At 47.3% G+C, this 17978-nt stretch overlaps 1 protein-coding gene across 5 annotated transcripts in view; it reads left to right on the top strand.

Annotated features, from left to right (window-relative positions):
• The window catches only part of TNRC18 (trinucleotide repeat containing 18), a 1341710-nt gene that overhangs the window by 159881 nt on the left and 1163851 nt on the right, over window positions 1-17978 (top strand). For 4 of the 5 annotated variants that reach the window (XM_075317829.1, XM_075317828.1, XM_075317827.1 and 1 more), the window contains exon 1: window positions 14769-14890. The exons of the other annotated variant lie outside the window; for it this stretch is intronic. In XM_075317829.1, coding sequence (XP_075173944.1) covers window positions 14809-14890 — 82 coding nt within the window. In that variant the 5' untranslated portion in view covers window positions 14769-14808. Of the gene's footprint in view, window positions 1-14768; window positions 14891-17978 lie in introns of those variants that run through there. 5 annotated transcript variants of the gene reach the window in all.

The raw sequence follows: 17978 nt of genomic DNA, 5'->3' as shown, positions 1-17978 counted from the left end.
CGGTCTTCAGTACTCCATATGTGGTACGATCATCAAGACTGGATCTACACATGTTCCTGTAGGGTTCATGATCCATCACCACTAGATTTCCCCCTTTGTCAGAGGGCTTTACAACAATATCAGGATTATTCCTCAATACTCTCAAGGCCTCCCTCTCCCCCTCATTTAGGTTATAAACATCAATATTGCCCTGAATTTTGGAAATATCCTCCTCGACCACTTTCAGAAAGATGTCAATGTGGCGCCCCTGACCTGGTCAGGCACCACTGAGTACTGCACCCATGCTGGGGACAGTACAATACAGGTAATCCAGATGGCTGACCGGGGTGTGGAACACAGGCGCATAGTGATCAGGTCTCACACATGTACCTTTGAGAGGACCCCTGGGGATCCCAGGAGGGGGCAAAGCCTATACCTCCACTGGAATAGTGGCAGGGGGTCAAAAGCCTCCATCTCCTCTCAAGGGGTGTGGTGGAGAGTCTGGTTGCTAGGTGGCGTAGGCAAGAACAGGAGAGGAGGAGCAGTGAGTCAGTTAGAAGAGAACTCCATAGGGCTCAGTGAGGAGCAGACCTGTGGGGTTGATGCTGTCTAACAGCGCCCGCGCAGTGGCTACTGACGGGGGAGAACGGTCAACTAGGAGTGCTACCTGAAAGCCAGCTTCAGCTAGAGAGAAAGCACGGAGTGGGAAGTAAGGAGACTGCTAGAGAGCACCAGGCCCAACCGGGCGGCAGATCCCGAAGCGAAGATAGATCCAGCTTTCTTCTGCTAAACCTGCCGGTGTGGGGCTCTCAAAGCCCACACCACAACACCACAAAAGCCGCAGCCACGTAACCGCAGTGAGGGCCCATAGGTCACAGGAGGCAAGCAGCTGGAGTGGCCTGGTCCGGGGAACAAGCAAACGGCAAACAAAAGGGGGAGAGAGGCTGCAGCATCTTCCCTGGGCGACCCCCATAGGGACTCAAAGTCGGGGTCACCCCAAACCACCAAGGGCTAAGGAAGGCGAGTCAGTAGTCACCCTCATAAAGTCAGCCTGAAGGATACCTGGTTCCCATCTGGTTCATCCCAGCTACGCCCGGGTTACTCACCCTGCCATCAAATGTGAGTAAAAACCCTAAAAGACATCCTGCCTGTGTGGTCATTCTGCGACTTGTGGTACTACAAACCTACACAGGGCCCTGGGGCTTGCCTCACTCTCAGGAGGCTACTACATCCGACTGCACCCACCATCAGCCCCAGGCGTCCCCTAACCTGCAGTGGCGGTCCCCACTGACCGCAATACTGAGAGTGGCGTCACGATCAAAACCGAAGATTCCCTACCTGTGACCAGCACCAGCTACGTGGAGTCCCTGAAGGTATGCACCGATACAACACCTGTGGGGCTTCACATCTGGCGTCACGAACAGGATAAGGACTAGACCTGTTCAGACAGGTGACCATGTGCCTAGGCGGTCCGCTTGAAAAATTGGAAGCGCCGCCATATTGCCACCATGAAAAGCGCGCTGAAAAACAACAGCAGCCCGCGCTGGGAGAAGTTACCGCCCACGAAGAGGTGTGGCTACCCAGAGATCCCCTGCAGAGTTCTGAGCTTGCCAGCGAAGAGAGCGGAAGCGTCCGGAGACGGCGGAGCAGAAGAGAAGCCAGCAGCTTGCTAATGAAGATGGCGTCTGAGAGCAGAGATCCAGAGCCAGGCTCCGCTGCCTGGTGGTGTCGGGAGCTCGCCGAGTTCTGCGATCAACTGGAAGCCAGGGTCGGAAGGCTGATCAGAGAGGGACGCGAGGAGTTCCTATGGATGACCGCGGCGGTTCGGGCCTACGAGGAGAGAGCCGCGCACCGAGTGCCAGATCGGGCGGTGACAACTCAGACCCCGATGCTGCTAACGGAGGGTGAGTCGAGTGATGCCCCGGCTAGCGCCAGTGCCCCGACCCCTGCTGCCACGCCCGCGGTCCCTGAAGAGGCGCGCGGCGACGCTGAGCCAGGCCGCAGCCACGCCAGGTGCGGCCCGCCAAGCCCAGGCCGCCGCAGCGATGCCCTGCTCGGCCCACCAAGACCCGGTCCCTGCAGCAACGCCCCGTACGGCCCGAAAAGATCCGGCTGCTGCCGCGACCCTCATCCATGCTGCGGGGTGACGCTGACCCAGGCCGCCGCCATGCTAGGCCCGGCCCGCCAAGCCCCGAACGCTGCAGCGACGCCTAGCCCAGCCTGCACGGAGCCCACCGCAACAGCGACGCCGATCTCGGCCGCCGCAGCGATGCCCTGCCCGGCCCGCCAAGACCAGGCCGCCGCCATGCCAGGCGCGGCCCGCCAAGACCAGGCCGCCGCCATGCTAGGCGCGGCCCGCCAAGACCAGGCCGCCGCCATGACAGGTGCGGCCCGCCAAGACCAGGCCGCCGCCATGCCAGGCGCGGCCCGCCAAGACAAGGCTGACGTACCATTTACCCCGGCCTGCAAGGCCAGAGCCGACAAGGCTCCCCAGGTTCAGGAAGTCCCTGCTAGGCAATCCCTGGTAGGTGAGGACTCCGCATACTGGCAGCTAAAAGCCGACCTGGAAGCTAAGTTCCCACGGGAGATGGTGGAGCGGTACATGCTCCCTCCGCACACCCCAAAGAGTATCCCGACAACTCCTGCAGCAACCACGGCAAAGAGTTCCCCACCTGGGCCGGCAAAACGAAGTCCATCCCCAGTACTGCTACCCAAAGAGTGCCAGGAAGAACTAAGGGGGGGAGGAGGCCAGGAGGTTGAGAGGCTGACTCCAGAGCCATACCCAGAGCCAGAGATGCTGCCTTATTCTCGCTGGGATGAGGAAGACCTGACACCATCTGCAGAAGAAGAACTGCCCAAAAGCCTTACCTGGGAGTTTGTGAGCTGCACCCTACAGAATCCAGCCCGTAAGACACACCGCAACAGAACGCAACTATCCCCTGCACCGTCATCCCCAGAGCAGCGGGAAGTCACCGCCAGAGACCTGCAAGAAAAACGAGCCCTGAGAAGGTCCAAAGCCCAGGCCAGAGGACCCCTTTTCAGAGGAGTAGTGGAGGATTTCAATCTGAGAAGTGGATATGGATTCATCGTAGCACCTGGTATCAAAGAAGGGATATTTGTCAACAGAAGAGATGTGAGAGCTCATCTGCCTAGAGGACACCCTGGCAGAAATCTAAAGATGGGAGATTCAGTCCAGTTTACTATGCACCAAGGTGAAAGAGGATTGTATGCTCTGGACGTAACACAAAGTCCTAAAGAAAGAGAAGGAAGACAAAGCAGAGAAAAAGAACCTACGGATGAGACGACCACAGACGACGACAAAGAGCAGGAAAGCAGCAGGTGCCGCAGCCATACAGGCTCAAGCCCTGGTAAAGAGGAGTAGAGTAAAGTAAAGTAAAGTAAAGAAGAGAAGTTCCTGTTTTGACCAGTTGAAGTTTTGAAAAGTTTGTTTGCAACGTTCTCAAGTTCAAGTAATGTGCCCACAAAAACTATTGTGAGAAATAAACCTTAAGGCTATGAACTGGCTATAGCCACAAACTCTCGCAGTGTAAATAGTTACACCAGAGGGCACCACCGCCACCAGAGCCAGCCTGTTTAGGGGCTTGGCTCGTCTGCAACCAGGAGGAGCCCGTCCGTATATAGGGCCTTGGCTCACCTGCAACCAGAGAGCACGCCTGTTTATGGGGCCTTGGCTCACCACCACAAAGAGGGTACCTGGTCAGCACCAACTGTGGAGGCCGCCTCTGCATCCTGCCAGAAGAGGCTGAAGGCGCGGATCCACCAGGCCAGGTATACCCTGAAACCACCAGCCCATGTAAGCCGCCTCTACATCCTGCCAGAAGTGGCTGAAGCCGCGGCCAACGTGAAAGGGTTTTGGGTGGGTTAACGGACTTGTGGGTGGAGGGTGGTGATGTATGGTACCTGGTGTTTTTAAATGTTTTACATGTTTTACTGTTTTATGCATTTTAAAATGTTGTCTTGCAGCCCGAGGACGTGCTGGTGATAACTAAGGGGGAATGTGGCGCCCCTGACCTGGTCAGGCACCACTGAGTACTGCACCCATGCTGGGGACAGTACAATACAGGTAATCCAGATGGCTGACCGGGGTGTGGAACACAGGCGCATAGTGATCAGGTCTCACACATGTACCTTTGAGAGGACCCCTGGGGATCCCAGGAGGGGGCAAAGCCTATACCTCCACTGGAATAGTGGCAGGGGGTCAAAAGCCTCCATCTCCTCTCAAGGGGTGTGGTGGAGAGTCTGGTTGCTAGGTGGCGTAGGCAAGAACAGGAGAGGAGGAGCAGTGAGTCAGTTAGAAGAGAACTCCATAGGGCTCAGTGAGGAGCAGACCTGTGGGGTTGATGCTGTCTAACAGCGCCCGCGCAGTGGCTACTGACGGGGGAGAACGGTCAACTAGGAGTGCTACCTGAAAGCCAGCTTCAGCTAGAGAGAAAGCACGGAGTGGGAAGTAAGGAGACTGCTAGAGAGCACCAGGCCCAACCGGGCGGCAGATCCCGAAGCGAAGATAGATCCAGCTTTCTTCTGCTAAACCTGCCGGTGTGGGGCTCTCAAAGCCCACACCACAACACCACAAAAGCCGCAGCCACGTAACCGCAGTGAGGGCCCATAGGTCACAGGAGGCAAGCAGCTGGAGTGGCCTGGTCCGGGGAACAAGCAAACGGCAAACAAAAGGGGGAGAGAGGCTGCAGCATCTTCCCTGGGCGACCCCCATAGGGACTCAAAGTCGGGGTCACCCCAAACCACCAAGGGCTAAGGAAGGCGAGTCAGTAGTCACCCTCATAAAGTCAGCCTGAAGGATACCTGGTTCCCATCTGGTTCATCCCAGCTACGCCCGGGTTACTCACCCTGCCATCAAATGTGAGTAAAAACCCTAAAAGACATCCTGCCTGTGTGGTCATTCTGCGACTTGTGGTACTACAAACCTACACAGGGCCCTGGGGCTTGCCTCACTCTCAGGAGGCTACTACATCCGACTGCACCCACCATCAGCCCCAGGCGTCCCCTAACCTGCAGTGGCGGTCCCCACTGACCGCAATACTGAGAGTGGCGTCACGATCAAAACCGAAGATTCCCTACCTGTGACCAGCACCAGCTACGTGGAGTCCCTGAAGGTATGCACCGATACAACACCTGTGGGGCTTCACATCAATACTTGAAAGTTCATTTGATGGCGGTAATCTATGGCTCTTGTTTTTAAGTGCTGTAAAAGGTCCCCAACTTCTGTCTCGCTCACACTCTTCCAAAAGTTCAGTCAGGACATTCACACCCTCTGCAAATGCCGACTAAACTATGTGGGCAAAACCACGAGGATGTTGCGCAGACGTGTCGGTGAACATCTGGGGGATATTAAACATAAGAGAGATACACCCCTGGCCAGACACGTCTGGGAGTTCCACCAGGGCAACAACAAAGCAATCTCGTTTGTGGTTCTGGAAGTCATAAAACCTGGACCCAGAGGTGGTGATGTGGACAAAAGGATCTTACAGAGAGAAAGTCGATGGATTTACTATCTTAAGACACAAGCCCCGTTGGGCCTAAATGATAGATTGACATATTCCCCCTTTCTCTAATATGACGGCAGTATAGATTGACCCCTCCTCTTCCTAATACGCGTCACCCTTTTTGCTAGCTAATGATGTTTTCCATTGGTTTTAAAGGAGAAAAGAATGAGAAATATCAATGTTAAATAAATAATGATAACATAATGATTAATGCTATTGTCCCGATAGGAAACTCCTCCGTCATTGCCCCGAGAAGAGATCGGAGTTTACGGATTGCAGATACCTTTATTTTTAGGTTCACCGTTTGTCATGGGAGTTATGCTCTGTCCCTTTTGAATCAACTGTTTTAATTACATATTAATTACATATTTGTTCATCTTTTCTGGCTAATATAGGGTCGTTGCTTGTATACTTATGTGACAACCACTCAATCACCTTTCGTTGTGCATAGGCCTCCCAATTAATTTTGCTATGGGATCCACATATAAGTGGGTCTGCATAGAAAATTCTGTGGTTATTAAGTAAATAAATAGATGTGTAGGTTGTGTGTGTGTCTTACCACAATGGGTGTACCTCTTTGATGCCATTATTAAATGCCATTAAGCTACCCCAAACACTTTTTAATATTATTTCTTGATGCCTCCTCATGAAAAGATCGAGGGTTGGCCATATGAGTGGGATTTGGATGGCATCCTGATTGCAAATACTGATGGTTTTGCTCCTAATACATTTCAAACATCCTTTATACGTTTTTTGAAATGGTTCTCCATTTACAATGAGGGTTATATATGTTGGGGTGATCCGTATGGCTCTTGGGTTACATATATTATACATAATCCCCTTTGACCCATGGTATTTGGGGTGATATTTTAGACACACAGCTTACATATAAGCCTGATCATGGGCTTACAGGTGTAGACCAGCGGATGCCTGCTTTTATATGTAGAGCTCCTGTCATTTTTCCAGGGGCGGCAGGGTATTATTGGAAGACGTGGTCATTAACTTTAGGAGTGCACATAAGGTGGCGCTATCGATTTGTCTCTTTTTTGCCCCTTATGCATCGATACCTTTTCAATCCATATGGCCACCTTCTAAAGTATGGGCAGATTGGCCTGTACTAATACCTTCCTCTAAATTGTGCCCCCGCCTCACGCGCTGTCACTTCAGGCATTATATTAGTCTGAATATTTATTTATAAATGCGCATGCACGGGCAAACCTCCATAAGCTCCCATGTGTATCAATCAGAAGTGAAGGAGAAATTCCAGGGCACTACTTAGCATATAGCAAGCCATTATGTCCAATACAGGAAAAAGTCTCGTATTCAGAGGCTAGAAGCAAACATCGGGGTGCTTATATCCATAGATAGCAAATCATGCGATGTGGAAATAGAAAAAATATAGCACTCACCAGTTGTATTGCTGTGCAGAGTACTGTTTATTAAACAGCGGAGGTTACATGTGCGGAGAGGGCTGGTGGGGAGAGGGAGTGAACGCCGTGGCAGACGACGGCCGTTTCGCACCTGTCCGGTGCTTCAGCTGGTCTGATTAGGTATGACATCATGTCCGTTTTATCCACATCCAAAAAAATGTGGATGATGTCAAATAATTAAAACATATATTAAAAACAACAAATACATGCAAGGTTTGAATTTCAGCAACAATTTTCAGCAAACAAATATGAATATATACGGATGAAGCCAAATGCCTCTTAAATCAACCTAGAAACACACTAAGGTCATTTTTATCATTTAACCCTAGAGGGCCTGTTGCATTAAATCTCATGATATATTCCGCCTCCTTTCTTAGTAAAGTTTTATGCGTATCACCCCCCCTGGCATTAGGCTCAACCAATTCTATCCCTGCAAAGGACAATACATTACAATCAGAATTGTGATATTCTTTTACATGGTTAATTAACCTAGTTGCCCCTATTCCACTATAAATGGAGTTCCTATGCTCTCGGAATCTTACAAAGAGCTGTCGTATCGTCTTCCCAATGTAAAAATATTGGCACGGGCAGAAAATCACGTAAACAACCATTTTGGTCCTACAGGTTATCAAGTGCCGCACATAATGTGAATGGCCACCAATTATAAAGGAATTACCCGTCATGTGAAAACTGCAAAACGAACAGTTTCCACATCTGTAATTACCTATAGGACCCTCCTGGTGTAACCAGGTTTTAGGAGGTACATACCGTTTTTTGACTATAATATCACCAATATTTTTACATCTTCTGTGCGTTATTAGGGGTTTATTGAGGGCCATTTCCCTAAGCTCTGATACACCTTCAATTATGTGCCAATTTTTATTTGATTGTTTTGATCATCCGATCCATCGGGCCATATTTGAAGTTGAAAATGAAACGATCCAATTTTTTAGCAGGTGTAATGCTCTGATTTACGCTGGAAATATTTTTCTCATGTTGAATCTTACATTCGGCTTGTTTTTGCATAGAATTAATGAGATTGGAGGGATACCCCCTTTCTAAAAACCTTTGTTTAAGATCATTCTTCTGTGCAACGAAAGTATCAGGATTATTCGTGATTCTATTCAACCTTAACCTTAAATATTTCCAGCGTAAATCAGAGCATTACACCTGCTAAAAAATTGGATCGTTTCATTTTCAACTTCAAATATGGCCCGATGGATCGGATGATCAAAACAATCATAAATAAAAATTGGCACATAATTGAAGGTGTATCAGTGTATCAGAGTCAAAAAACGGTATGTACCTCCTAAAACCTGGTTACACCAGGAGGGTCCTATAGGTAATTACAGATGTGGAAACTGTTCGTTTTGCAGTTTTCACATGACGGGTAATTCCTTTATAATTGGTGGCCATTCACATTATGTGCGGCACTTGATAACCTGTAGGACCAAAATGGTTGTTTACGTGATTTTCTGCCCGTGCCAATATTTTTACATTGGGAAGACGATACGACAGCTCTTTGTAAGATTCCGAGAGCATAGGAACTCCATTTATAGTGGAATAGGGGCAACTAGGTTAATTAACCATGTAAAAGAATATCACAATTCTGATTGTAATGTATTGTCCTTTGCAGGGATAGAATTGGTTGAGCCTAATGCCAGGGGGGGTGATACGCATAAAACGTTACTAAGAAAGGAGGCGGAATATATCATGAGATTTAATGCAACAGGCCCTCTAGGGTTAAATGATAAAAATGACCTTAGTGTGTTTCTAGATTGATTTAAGAGGCATTTGGCTTCATCCGTATATATTCATATATGTTTGCTGAAAATTGTTGCTGAAATTCAAGCCTTGCATGTATTTGTTGTTTTTAATATATGTTTTAATTATTTGACATCATTCACATTTTTTTGGATGTGGATAAAACGGACATGATGTCATACCTAATCAGACCAGCTGAAGCACCGGACAGGTGCGAAACGGCCGTCGTCTGCCACGGCGTTCACTCCCTCTCCCCACCAGCCCTCTCCGCACATTTAACCTCCGCTGTTTAATAAACAGTACTCTGCACAGCAATACAACTGGTGAGTGCTATATTTTTTCTATTTCCACATCGCTCCCATGTGTATGACCTATGACACGTTACTGGGGGCGGCACCGCACGGCTGGGCGTGTGTACAGGCAGCGTCACCATCATGACGTCTAGGTTACCGCCCCTTGCCGGCACAATGGAAATTTTAGATAGGTTGTCTTTATCGCTGCACACGTACACTTGCGCAGTGAGGACCCTGGGACCTCTTGTGTCCAGTTTGCAGGATACATGCGCAGTTGATTCTTAGGGACAGAGTAGCCCTTGATGTTGATTGGCTGCCTTGTCCATGTGACTCTGATTGGCGCCGTCATGTAAATCCGGACATTCTGGAATTCAGGGCACACAGCTATGGATCACTCTTCCATACACATTGGATACATGTGATTTTTCAGCCTCCTGATGATCCTTACATCTTGAAAGGGGAAACGCGTCGAGGCACTGCAGAGCGTTCATCTTAAGGGAAGTAATTTTAATCATTTTCCCTGGGTGTTTATACACCATGTTTTTCTTGGCTCCATAATCTTCTCTTATGATTGCTTATAGGCACTGCACTATATATGGATACATTGTTTGATCCAGGTTGTGCACTGTCTATTTGGCAGATCTTTGGGATATAGTTTATCCATGTGTGCTGGCCACTATATTCACTGTGTATCTACATAGTGATATTTACTTTACACATTCTCATATATCATTAATTGGCCGCATCTGATTATTTTTGCCTATGGGCACAACGCAATACATGTGTGCATTTTGTTTCGGACTGTGCGCTGTCTTTTTGGCGGACCTTTTGAATGTAGGTTTTCCATGGATGATGGCCGTGATATGGATTATGATAGGGGAGATGATACTGAGTGACGGAATATGAAAACAAGTTTTCCTCCATTTAGGTCCTCCATCACATTTGTCTGAATGACGTTTCATGTGTTGTCCTGGTTGGTTCAAATTGGTTGTTTACCTTCCTTTAGACCCAACACATGATCCTTTGTGTGTTGGTGTTGATTCCCATGATTGGAAGATATTAACTTTGATTAATCTATACCAAGCATAGTCTCATAACACTATCTGGCCATCTTTAGTGTAATTAATTTAATTCACTATTATAGGGTTTAGTGAGGGAAAGCCGACGTGGAACGGGGGCGCCCAAAACAGTTACGGTGTCACACCCTCCGTTGGTAGGAGCTAGATCCCATAGGGTGCTATATGGATCCCATATATTTAGCTCCTCCCCCCTCATATTCCCTTGTGTCACTGGGTGTCTATTCAAATTTTAATATATATCAATAAAGTTTAATATTTTAAGTAAATTTGAGGTCTTTTCCGTTTGTGTAAACCAATAACTCAAACATCAGACTGGTCTTCCTCTTCGAGGGCCACGCGTCCGATCACCATCTGGGGCAGCACCCCCCCCCCCATTGGAAACACCGGCCATTCCTCTATAGGCACCAATGGAATGTCCAGGGCTGCAGCAAACTATGGCATCTCAATCGGGTTCCTAAGAACATGCATTCTTCCCGCGTGTCGGACCTGCAGGCGGAAGGGAAATCCCCAGCTGTATTTAAACTCATACGAACGGAGCATGTCCAGGAGAGGTTTCAGTGCTCTCCTTCTTTGTAAAGTGAAACGGGATAAGTCCTGCAGAATCTGGACTTGGCTCCCCTCGTACGCTGGTGAAACTCCAAAGCGCAGCTTAAACAGGATGGCCTCTTTAAGGACATAACGGTGGATCCTGCAAATCACATCTCGAGGTCTGTCATTCTGTGTAGGTCTAGGGCCAAGCGCTCTATGCACTTTGTCTAGCTCCAGGGGTTGGCTTGATGGTTCACCCAGGATCTCATTAAACATCACTTGGAGGGCTCTCTGGAGATCCATAGGTTCAACAGACTCTGGTAAACCCCGGACCCTTAAATTGTTTCTCCGGCCCCTGTTTTCAGCATCGTCCATTGCGTCCACCATATGCTGTATTTGGCGGGAGTGTTGGTCCAAAATGGCCCCTTGTGCCTGAGTGGTGTCTTCTATATTCTGTATTTTAGCTGCCTGTATTTGGTTCTGAGTGTCCACTCTTTCCACCTCCCCCTCAGGGCCGACAGCTCTGTGCGGTATGCCTGTTCCAGCCTTGCTATATATGACTCCATATCTTCTCAGGTGGGCATAGAAGAGATGTGTGCCCTGATTTCATTAAGTTCTGTCAGCACTCCTGGTTCATGTGATCTTATTGTACTTGTGGCAGGCTTTAACTCTGCTTGCATTTCCATATCATACACACTTTGACTCAGGCTGTGTCTCACTGAAGATAGGAGATTTCCACTAGCAGGGCCCTGTTCCCCATTTGCAGCATTAACAGCCTCTGCTTGAGATTTATTATTGTCCTCCTTCTGTGACAGGGGTAAGGGCACCTCTCCCCCCTCCTGAGGCCTCCCCACTGCAGGTCTGCAATTAGCAATGGTGGGGGTTGTACCCATGCTCCCTGCTCCAGGGATCCCCTGTACCTAAGACCTTGCACGCTGGCTGTCTGGGGTTATCAGCTGCCTCTCCTTCACTGCCCGGGTGGTTTCCTCCCTCTGTCTCTGCTGGGGCTTCCCCTGCCTCTCCATCTTGGAAGATGTCTGCAGTGCTGTCCTCTGCTTTGGCCCGGTAAGGAAGCCTCTGATTCCCTTCTCCTCTGTCCATGACGCTCCTCTGCTGTGCCCCTGGGAGCTGTGCCCCTGGGAGCTCTCCCTTCTCCTCCGCTGCATATCCTTTTCTTCCAGGCTCTTGGGCTGGTTTAATTGTCAGTAATGTAGTTCGATGGCAGGAGCTGAGACAAACACGTCCTCACTCCTCCATAGCCAGGACATGCCCCCATCTCTACCTATTTAAACCCTGGTCTGCTAGCAGGCTATGCCGGATGTCAGTTGTTCTTTGTTCACCAGCCTGCTTCATCCTGCTCCAGACCACATCTACCCCAGATAAGTGCTTGGTTCTGTCTTATGTTGTTTTTGTTCATTTTGCTCTTATCTGAGTTTGTCATTTGCTGTGGTCATTGTCAGTTTATTTGCATGCAGGGATCTTCCCTCTCAGTTTCTTAGCTGGGAAGCCCCCTGTAGCTTTGTTTGGAGTATTGCTCCTATAGGTCCATGTATTTGTTGCTTCTTGAATTTGTATGGTTCCTGCTTTCTGTTCATTGGTATGACAAGAGCGCCTGGTATAGGACGGAGTTCAGATCTAGCGATCTGAGGGCTTTTTGTACTATCAGGATTTTGGATTTTTGTAGGGTTTTTCTCTGGCCACCATCAGTCCCTTTCCTATCCTGTCCTATTTAGTCAGTAGGGCCTCACCTTTTGCTAATCCTATCATCTATCTGTGTATTGTGTTTTCCTATATCACTGCAGTCTTTGAATGTGGGGGGCTTGCTATTCTTTATCTATTTTCTGAGGCAGAGAGTTATTCATCTTTCCTTCCTTTAGGATAGCTAGTTCTCCGGCTGGGTTCGCGGTGCACAGAATGTTAGTTCACCCCTCAGCTACCTGTAGTGTTGATGGTTAGTAAGGGGATGGCGGCCAGATTAGTTGCCAATGCTCTTGTCACCTTTTACCAATGATTTATGGTGGTCTTCCATGGTTCCGGATCATAACTGTGGGGTAGCAACAAAACAACCTGCCGGAGAACCCTCAGAGCTGTCATCAGACTTGGGTAACCTATAGTAAAACGTAATAATTCTCCCGTGCATCCCCCATACTCTGGAACGCTCTACCTCAGCACATCAGACTCTCCCCTACCGTGGAAAGCTTCAAGAGGAACCTCAAGACCCACCTCTTCCAACAAGCCTACAACCTACAATAGCCCTCAGCCCAGTAGACCACTGCGCAACCAGCTCTGTCCTCACCTATTGTACCATCACCCATTCCCTGTAGACTGTGAGCCCTCGCGGGCAGGGTCCTCTCTCCTCCTATACCAGTCTGTCTTGTACTGTTAATGATTGTTGTACGTATACCCTCTTTCACTTGTAAAGCGCCATGGAATAAATGGCGCTATAATAATAAATAATAATAAATAATAATAATAATAATATTTCCCTCCGAGTCCTCATCCTCTAACTCCACGTATCCCTCGGATAGCAATGTCTGCGCAACTCTGCTAAACAACTCCCCATCATTCAACAATTGGATCAACATGTTAGGCTACGGGTTGAACTAGATGGACTTAGAGTCTCCCTTCAACCTTAGAAACTATGATAATTCCATGTTTTTTAATTTGCTCTTTTTTGCTTCCAGTGCTGCTGCCCACTGAGACGCCTGTAGCCGGCCTCCTTTCGGTAATCCTAACGCTTTGAAAATCTCCAAGGCATGACGCACAGCTTTCTTCCCCTCTCTTTCTATCACTAATTCCAACACATTCTATGAATCCTCAGGTTTCTTAACTTTCTGTCTTCCCCGCTTAATCATTATTTCTACCTTGGTGGTGATCAGATTACACTAATTTATGACTATATGGTGCACGTCACAGTCCAGCCGGCACTGAAACGTTCACAACTATACTAGCTGCTCCCTCAGCTATATATCTCCCAAAATTGGTCACACAGCTCGCTAAAAATTAGGCCACTGATCTTCCAAAAACAGCGGGAAATATATCAATATATTATCCTAATCCCTATTTCTGATCACTGTTGTACCCTCCCCCCCGCGGCTTTAATTACAGACCGGCTCAGTCTAAATGGCTATATCCGGCCACCACCTTTTTTCCTAACATCCGTCTTCTGGATCCCGTGTGACACTATCGATCCACACGTCAGGCTTGGGATCGTGCTGCTGGGCCCCAGCAGGCACCACCCCTGAGTCCCAATCGGGTACCTTTTTAAGAACCGATAAGGACACACAGCCCGTCACCCTCTCCTCTCCAAGAACAACCACATTGGTAGTGAATACACAGTATGTAACACTTACTGAGGTTGTAGGTGATCAGCCTGGTTGGAGCAGAGGGATATCTCAGTCCGTGACGTCCAAGATATCTGTGCGTCCAGGAATGGCAGTGCTTCCTTTTAAGGGCCCCACGAAATGGGCGCCAGCTAGCAAGGTTGGGAATTTAGGTGAGACCACAAATGGGGTCTCTCGTTGTTTTGGGTCACTGAGGTGGAGTTCAAATCAAATCTGCACAGATATTAATGAATCAGACAATGATACGTGTTCATCGTTTAAGTAAAAGTTCACTTCTCACTCGTGTATTAAAAAGACTTGTGATTATACAATACAACATTCGACTTCGACCTTGAAGCAAGAACATGGAGTGATCATCCCACATGTTACATCCCTTATTGCAGCTGGTGAGAAAATCATGATTATAAAATTCTCAGTATGTTTATGAATACCTCTTTGTTCATTGTGCATTCTGTCTTCGTTATCTCCATTAACATCTTACTGTACACACATCTTAGAATCATATTATGGCATCTGTGCGATTGTCATATAGACACACAGATAATTATGCAACGACATCTATATTTTGATTATTTACATACACAGATCATCACATTTGGACAAACTGCCCATAGCCCAGCAGACCTACCTTTACACTACAAGAAGAAATAAAATGTACAGCCTTCAATAAAAAAAGTAAATATAATGTATTAAAGTATATATAAAATGTATTTCCACCCTATTGTGCAAAGATTTCAATGTGATAAAATGTTTTCAATTTTTCCAAATATTTACACATTTTGAAATGGAGATGTAGTAAAGCTATATATTCTCTACTTTTCTTAGGCTTCCCTCACTTGTCTAGAAGTGTTTATCATTCCTACATACCTATGAGTCACCTGGAGCCAACTGGTGGAGTTAATCCGTTATCAACACAAATGGGCCAACGTAGTATGATTGACCCTAAAAAAGGTACATTACTCTAAACTTTTTTGTAGGAATTTCAATTATACCTACAAAAGCCTAAATGCAATTAAATATTTTCTGTTTTATTTTGACACTTAAAAAAAAAAATTCTCAGTAAAGCTGATAAACGAGGTAGAAAGGTAAGGCCTCGTGTACACGTTGAGTATTTGGTGAGGGTTTTTTTAACCTCAATATTTGTAAGCAAAAACCAGGAGAGGGTACAAATTGCAGAAGTGGTGCACGGGATTCTGTTATACTTTTCCTCTGATTGTTCCACTCCTGGTGTTGGCTACAAATACTGAGGTAAAAAAAAATCACACAATGCTCAACGTGTGCACGTGGCGTAAGGGAGATGGATAGAAATTTAGATCACCTACTAGTATTTTTAGATGCATGTGGCAAAATCAGTAGAAAAGAGGAAATTCTTTGTTCGTTTCTTTAACCCCTTCACGACCTTGGACATACTCCAACATCATGTCTGTCCCTTTAATGTGATCGCAGTACATCAGCTTCAAGTTCTGTGAGAGGACTAGAAAAATCAATTAAGTGTATAACATTTTTTTTAAATATCAAAAATAAAAAACAAAAATTCACTTGTGTCCCTTTGAAAACAAAACAAAAATACACCCATTTAGTTTTGCTACTTTCAGAAATGCCAGATCTATCAAAATATAAAGTAAATTAATCTGATCGGTAAAGGGTGTAATGAGAAAAAAAATCAAAACAGCAGAATTTTATGTTTTTGTGGGCATTGCAACCTTTACAATAAGAGGCCGTCAAAACATTGGATCTACGATAAATTATATCAGGAAAAACTGAATCATATTCCAAGAGTGTGAATAAAAAAATTTATCTTTATTGAACAATCATTAACAGTCCAAAATATAAATATAAAGGTAACGACAACATAGAAAGGGGAAGATAAAGTGCAGGGAAAAGGACAAGCATGTACCACGGGATACAAAGGTAAGTCTGGGAGCACAGATCAATAAATCTATATATTGCACAAGCCCATGGAAAGAGTGGTTGGAAAAAAGTGCAGATATAAATATGTCTAGTCAAATTAATAATATTGTGCACTATGCCACATATATTACGAGGAGGCCATGTCATCATCGTGAAGCTAGAAGTGATGTCTACGACGTCCGTTCGCGTTGCGCATGTGTACCGCCCCGCGCTCGGCCACAGCCGAGCCGCTCGGATCCGGGATCGTGTGTCGGTGGCTCGAGCGCCTCCGGACCGAGGGTCACTTCGCTCTGCAAGGCGCTGGCGCTTTGAAGGGGGTTTTTAGATTAAAGTTCGTGACGCCACCCACGGGTTGTGGTGAATGTAGGCACCACCGCTGCTGTTTACTAGGCACCCCAGGGAAGATGTTGATGCAGCTTTTGGTGTTAACCCCTCCGTGGGCAGGGGTGGTGGCCCCGGGACCCAATTTGGTGAATGCGATGTCTGTGCCCGGCGGGGCAGGACGATGCGTAGCCCGAGGGCACAGTGGTACTCACTCTGACAGATACACGGGAGTCTCTGGTAAACCAAAAGTATGATGATCAGTGCCCGCAGCCGGCTGCTTCTTGTCCCCTAAACGGGTTGGTAGTGTTCGCCTTTCTCCTGCACCTTCTGTAGCTGTGGGCAGCCCGTGCATCAGCAACGGGAGTCCGCTCCCCAGCGTTACGTGTTGGGAGAGCCCGTTTGCCCGCAGGTCTTGGCCCTTTGGATCTCTTGGTCTGAGCGGTGGCCATTATCCGGAATCGGTGGGTTGTTGCCTTCTTTCGGGACTTAGGTGGGAAAGGACCTAAAGTCCAGACCTCAATCAGTTAATTAACTGGGTCCAGTAGTTTCGGGACCGCGTTTCAGGGTCTGAGTACCCCCACGTGTGCTCCGGTTTCCAGTCGGTTCCCCGATTTGGTACCGGCGGGCCACTACCCTGTCCCGGTTACCTACGGTTCCACCTGGCTGTCTTCCCAGCTCCTGCAGATATCCACCACTGTCTGTCTCCTAGCCAAAGGTGACTGGGCTCCAACCCAGCACCCGGTGTTAGACTGTGGCAGACCTGCACACAGGTCTGCACTTGAACTTTACTCCTCCACTCCACAAATCGATCACAGACTACTCGGCTTTTTCCTGCCTCAGGGCCTGTAAACTCCATGGTGAGCGTGGCCAACCGCCTGGCTCCGCCCCCCTGGTGTGAACATCAAACCCTGAGGGAGGTGACTAGAGTTTTGTTGGTTGGCTGGTGTCACCTTATTAGGGGATGGGTGTTGTGCAAGGGCTTACCTGGCTAGTCCAGGGCGTCACAGATATGCTAGCAGCGATATTCACCCCACGGGTATATTGGGATATATAAAGCCCTTGGCACACAGCTTTTGCATGGCCCCCCGAGGAAGCCCAACGCGAATCACGCGTCGGGGCCCCTGGACAGCATCTACCAGCTGGTATCTTTACTATCAATGAGCGAGATCTACCTTTACACTACTGCATTTAATTTGCCCTCTAGTGATTGGTATTATATTACCTGTCACACATTTACTCATGTATTGCACACTGGATACCACACTATATCTTTACATCTGTTAGGATATGTGGCTATGTAGGATTATACACATGGTTTGGTCATTTATTGACATGGCTTCCTCCTAATTAATGTGGCATAGTGCAATATTATTAATTTGACTAGACATATTTATATCTGCACTTTTCTCCAACTACTCTTTCCATGGGCTTGTGCAATATATACATTTATTCATCTGTGCTCCAAGACTTACCTTTGTATCCCGTGGTACATGCTTGCCCTTTTCCCTGCACTTTATCTTCCCCTTTCTATGTTGTCGTTACCTTTTATATTTATATTTATATTTTGGACTTTTAATGATTGTTCAATAAAGATAATTTTTTATTCACATTCTTGGAATATGACTCAGTTTTTCTTGATATATTGCATGTTTTGGAGTTTCCATTCAAAATTGTAACTAACAATGGTGTATCAGATGAAATCAATATCATCTACAATACAATAGTATAATTAAAATTGTCAGCTCAGGATGCAAACAAGTAAGCAGTCACTGAGCCCCAGATCCCAAAAAATGAGAACGCTACG

The sequence above is a fragment of the Anomaloglossus baeobatrachus genome, chromosome 7, assembly GCF_048569485.1.
Source record: "Anomaloglossus baeobatrachus isolate aAnoBae1 chromosome 7, aAnoBae1.hap1, whole genome shotgun sequence".
In the NCBI taxonomy this organism is placed as follows: Eukaryota; Metazoa; Chordata; class Amphibia; order Anura; family Aromobatidae; genus Anomaloglossus; species Anomaloglossus baeobatrachus.
Note: the sequence above shows the minus strand (reverse complement) of the source record. Positions and strands in the feature narration are given on the sequence as shown.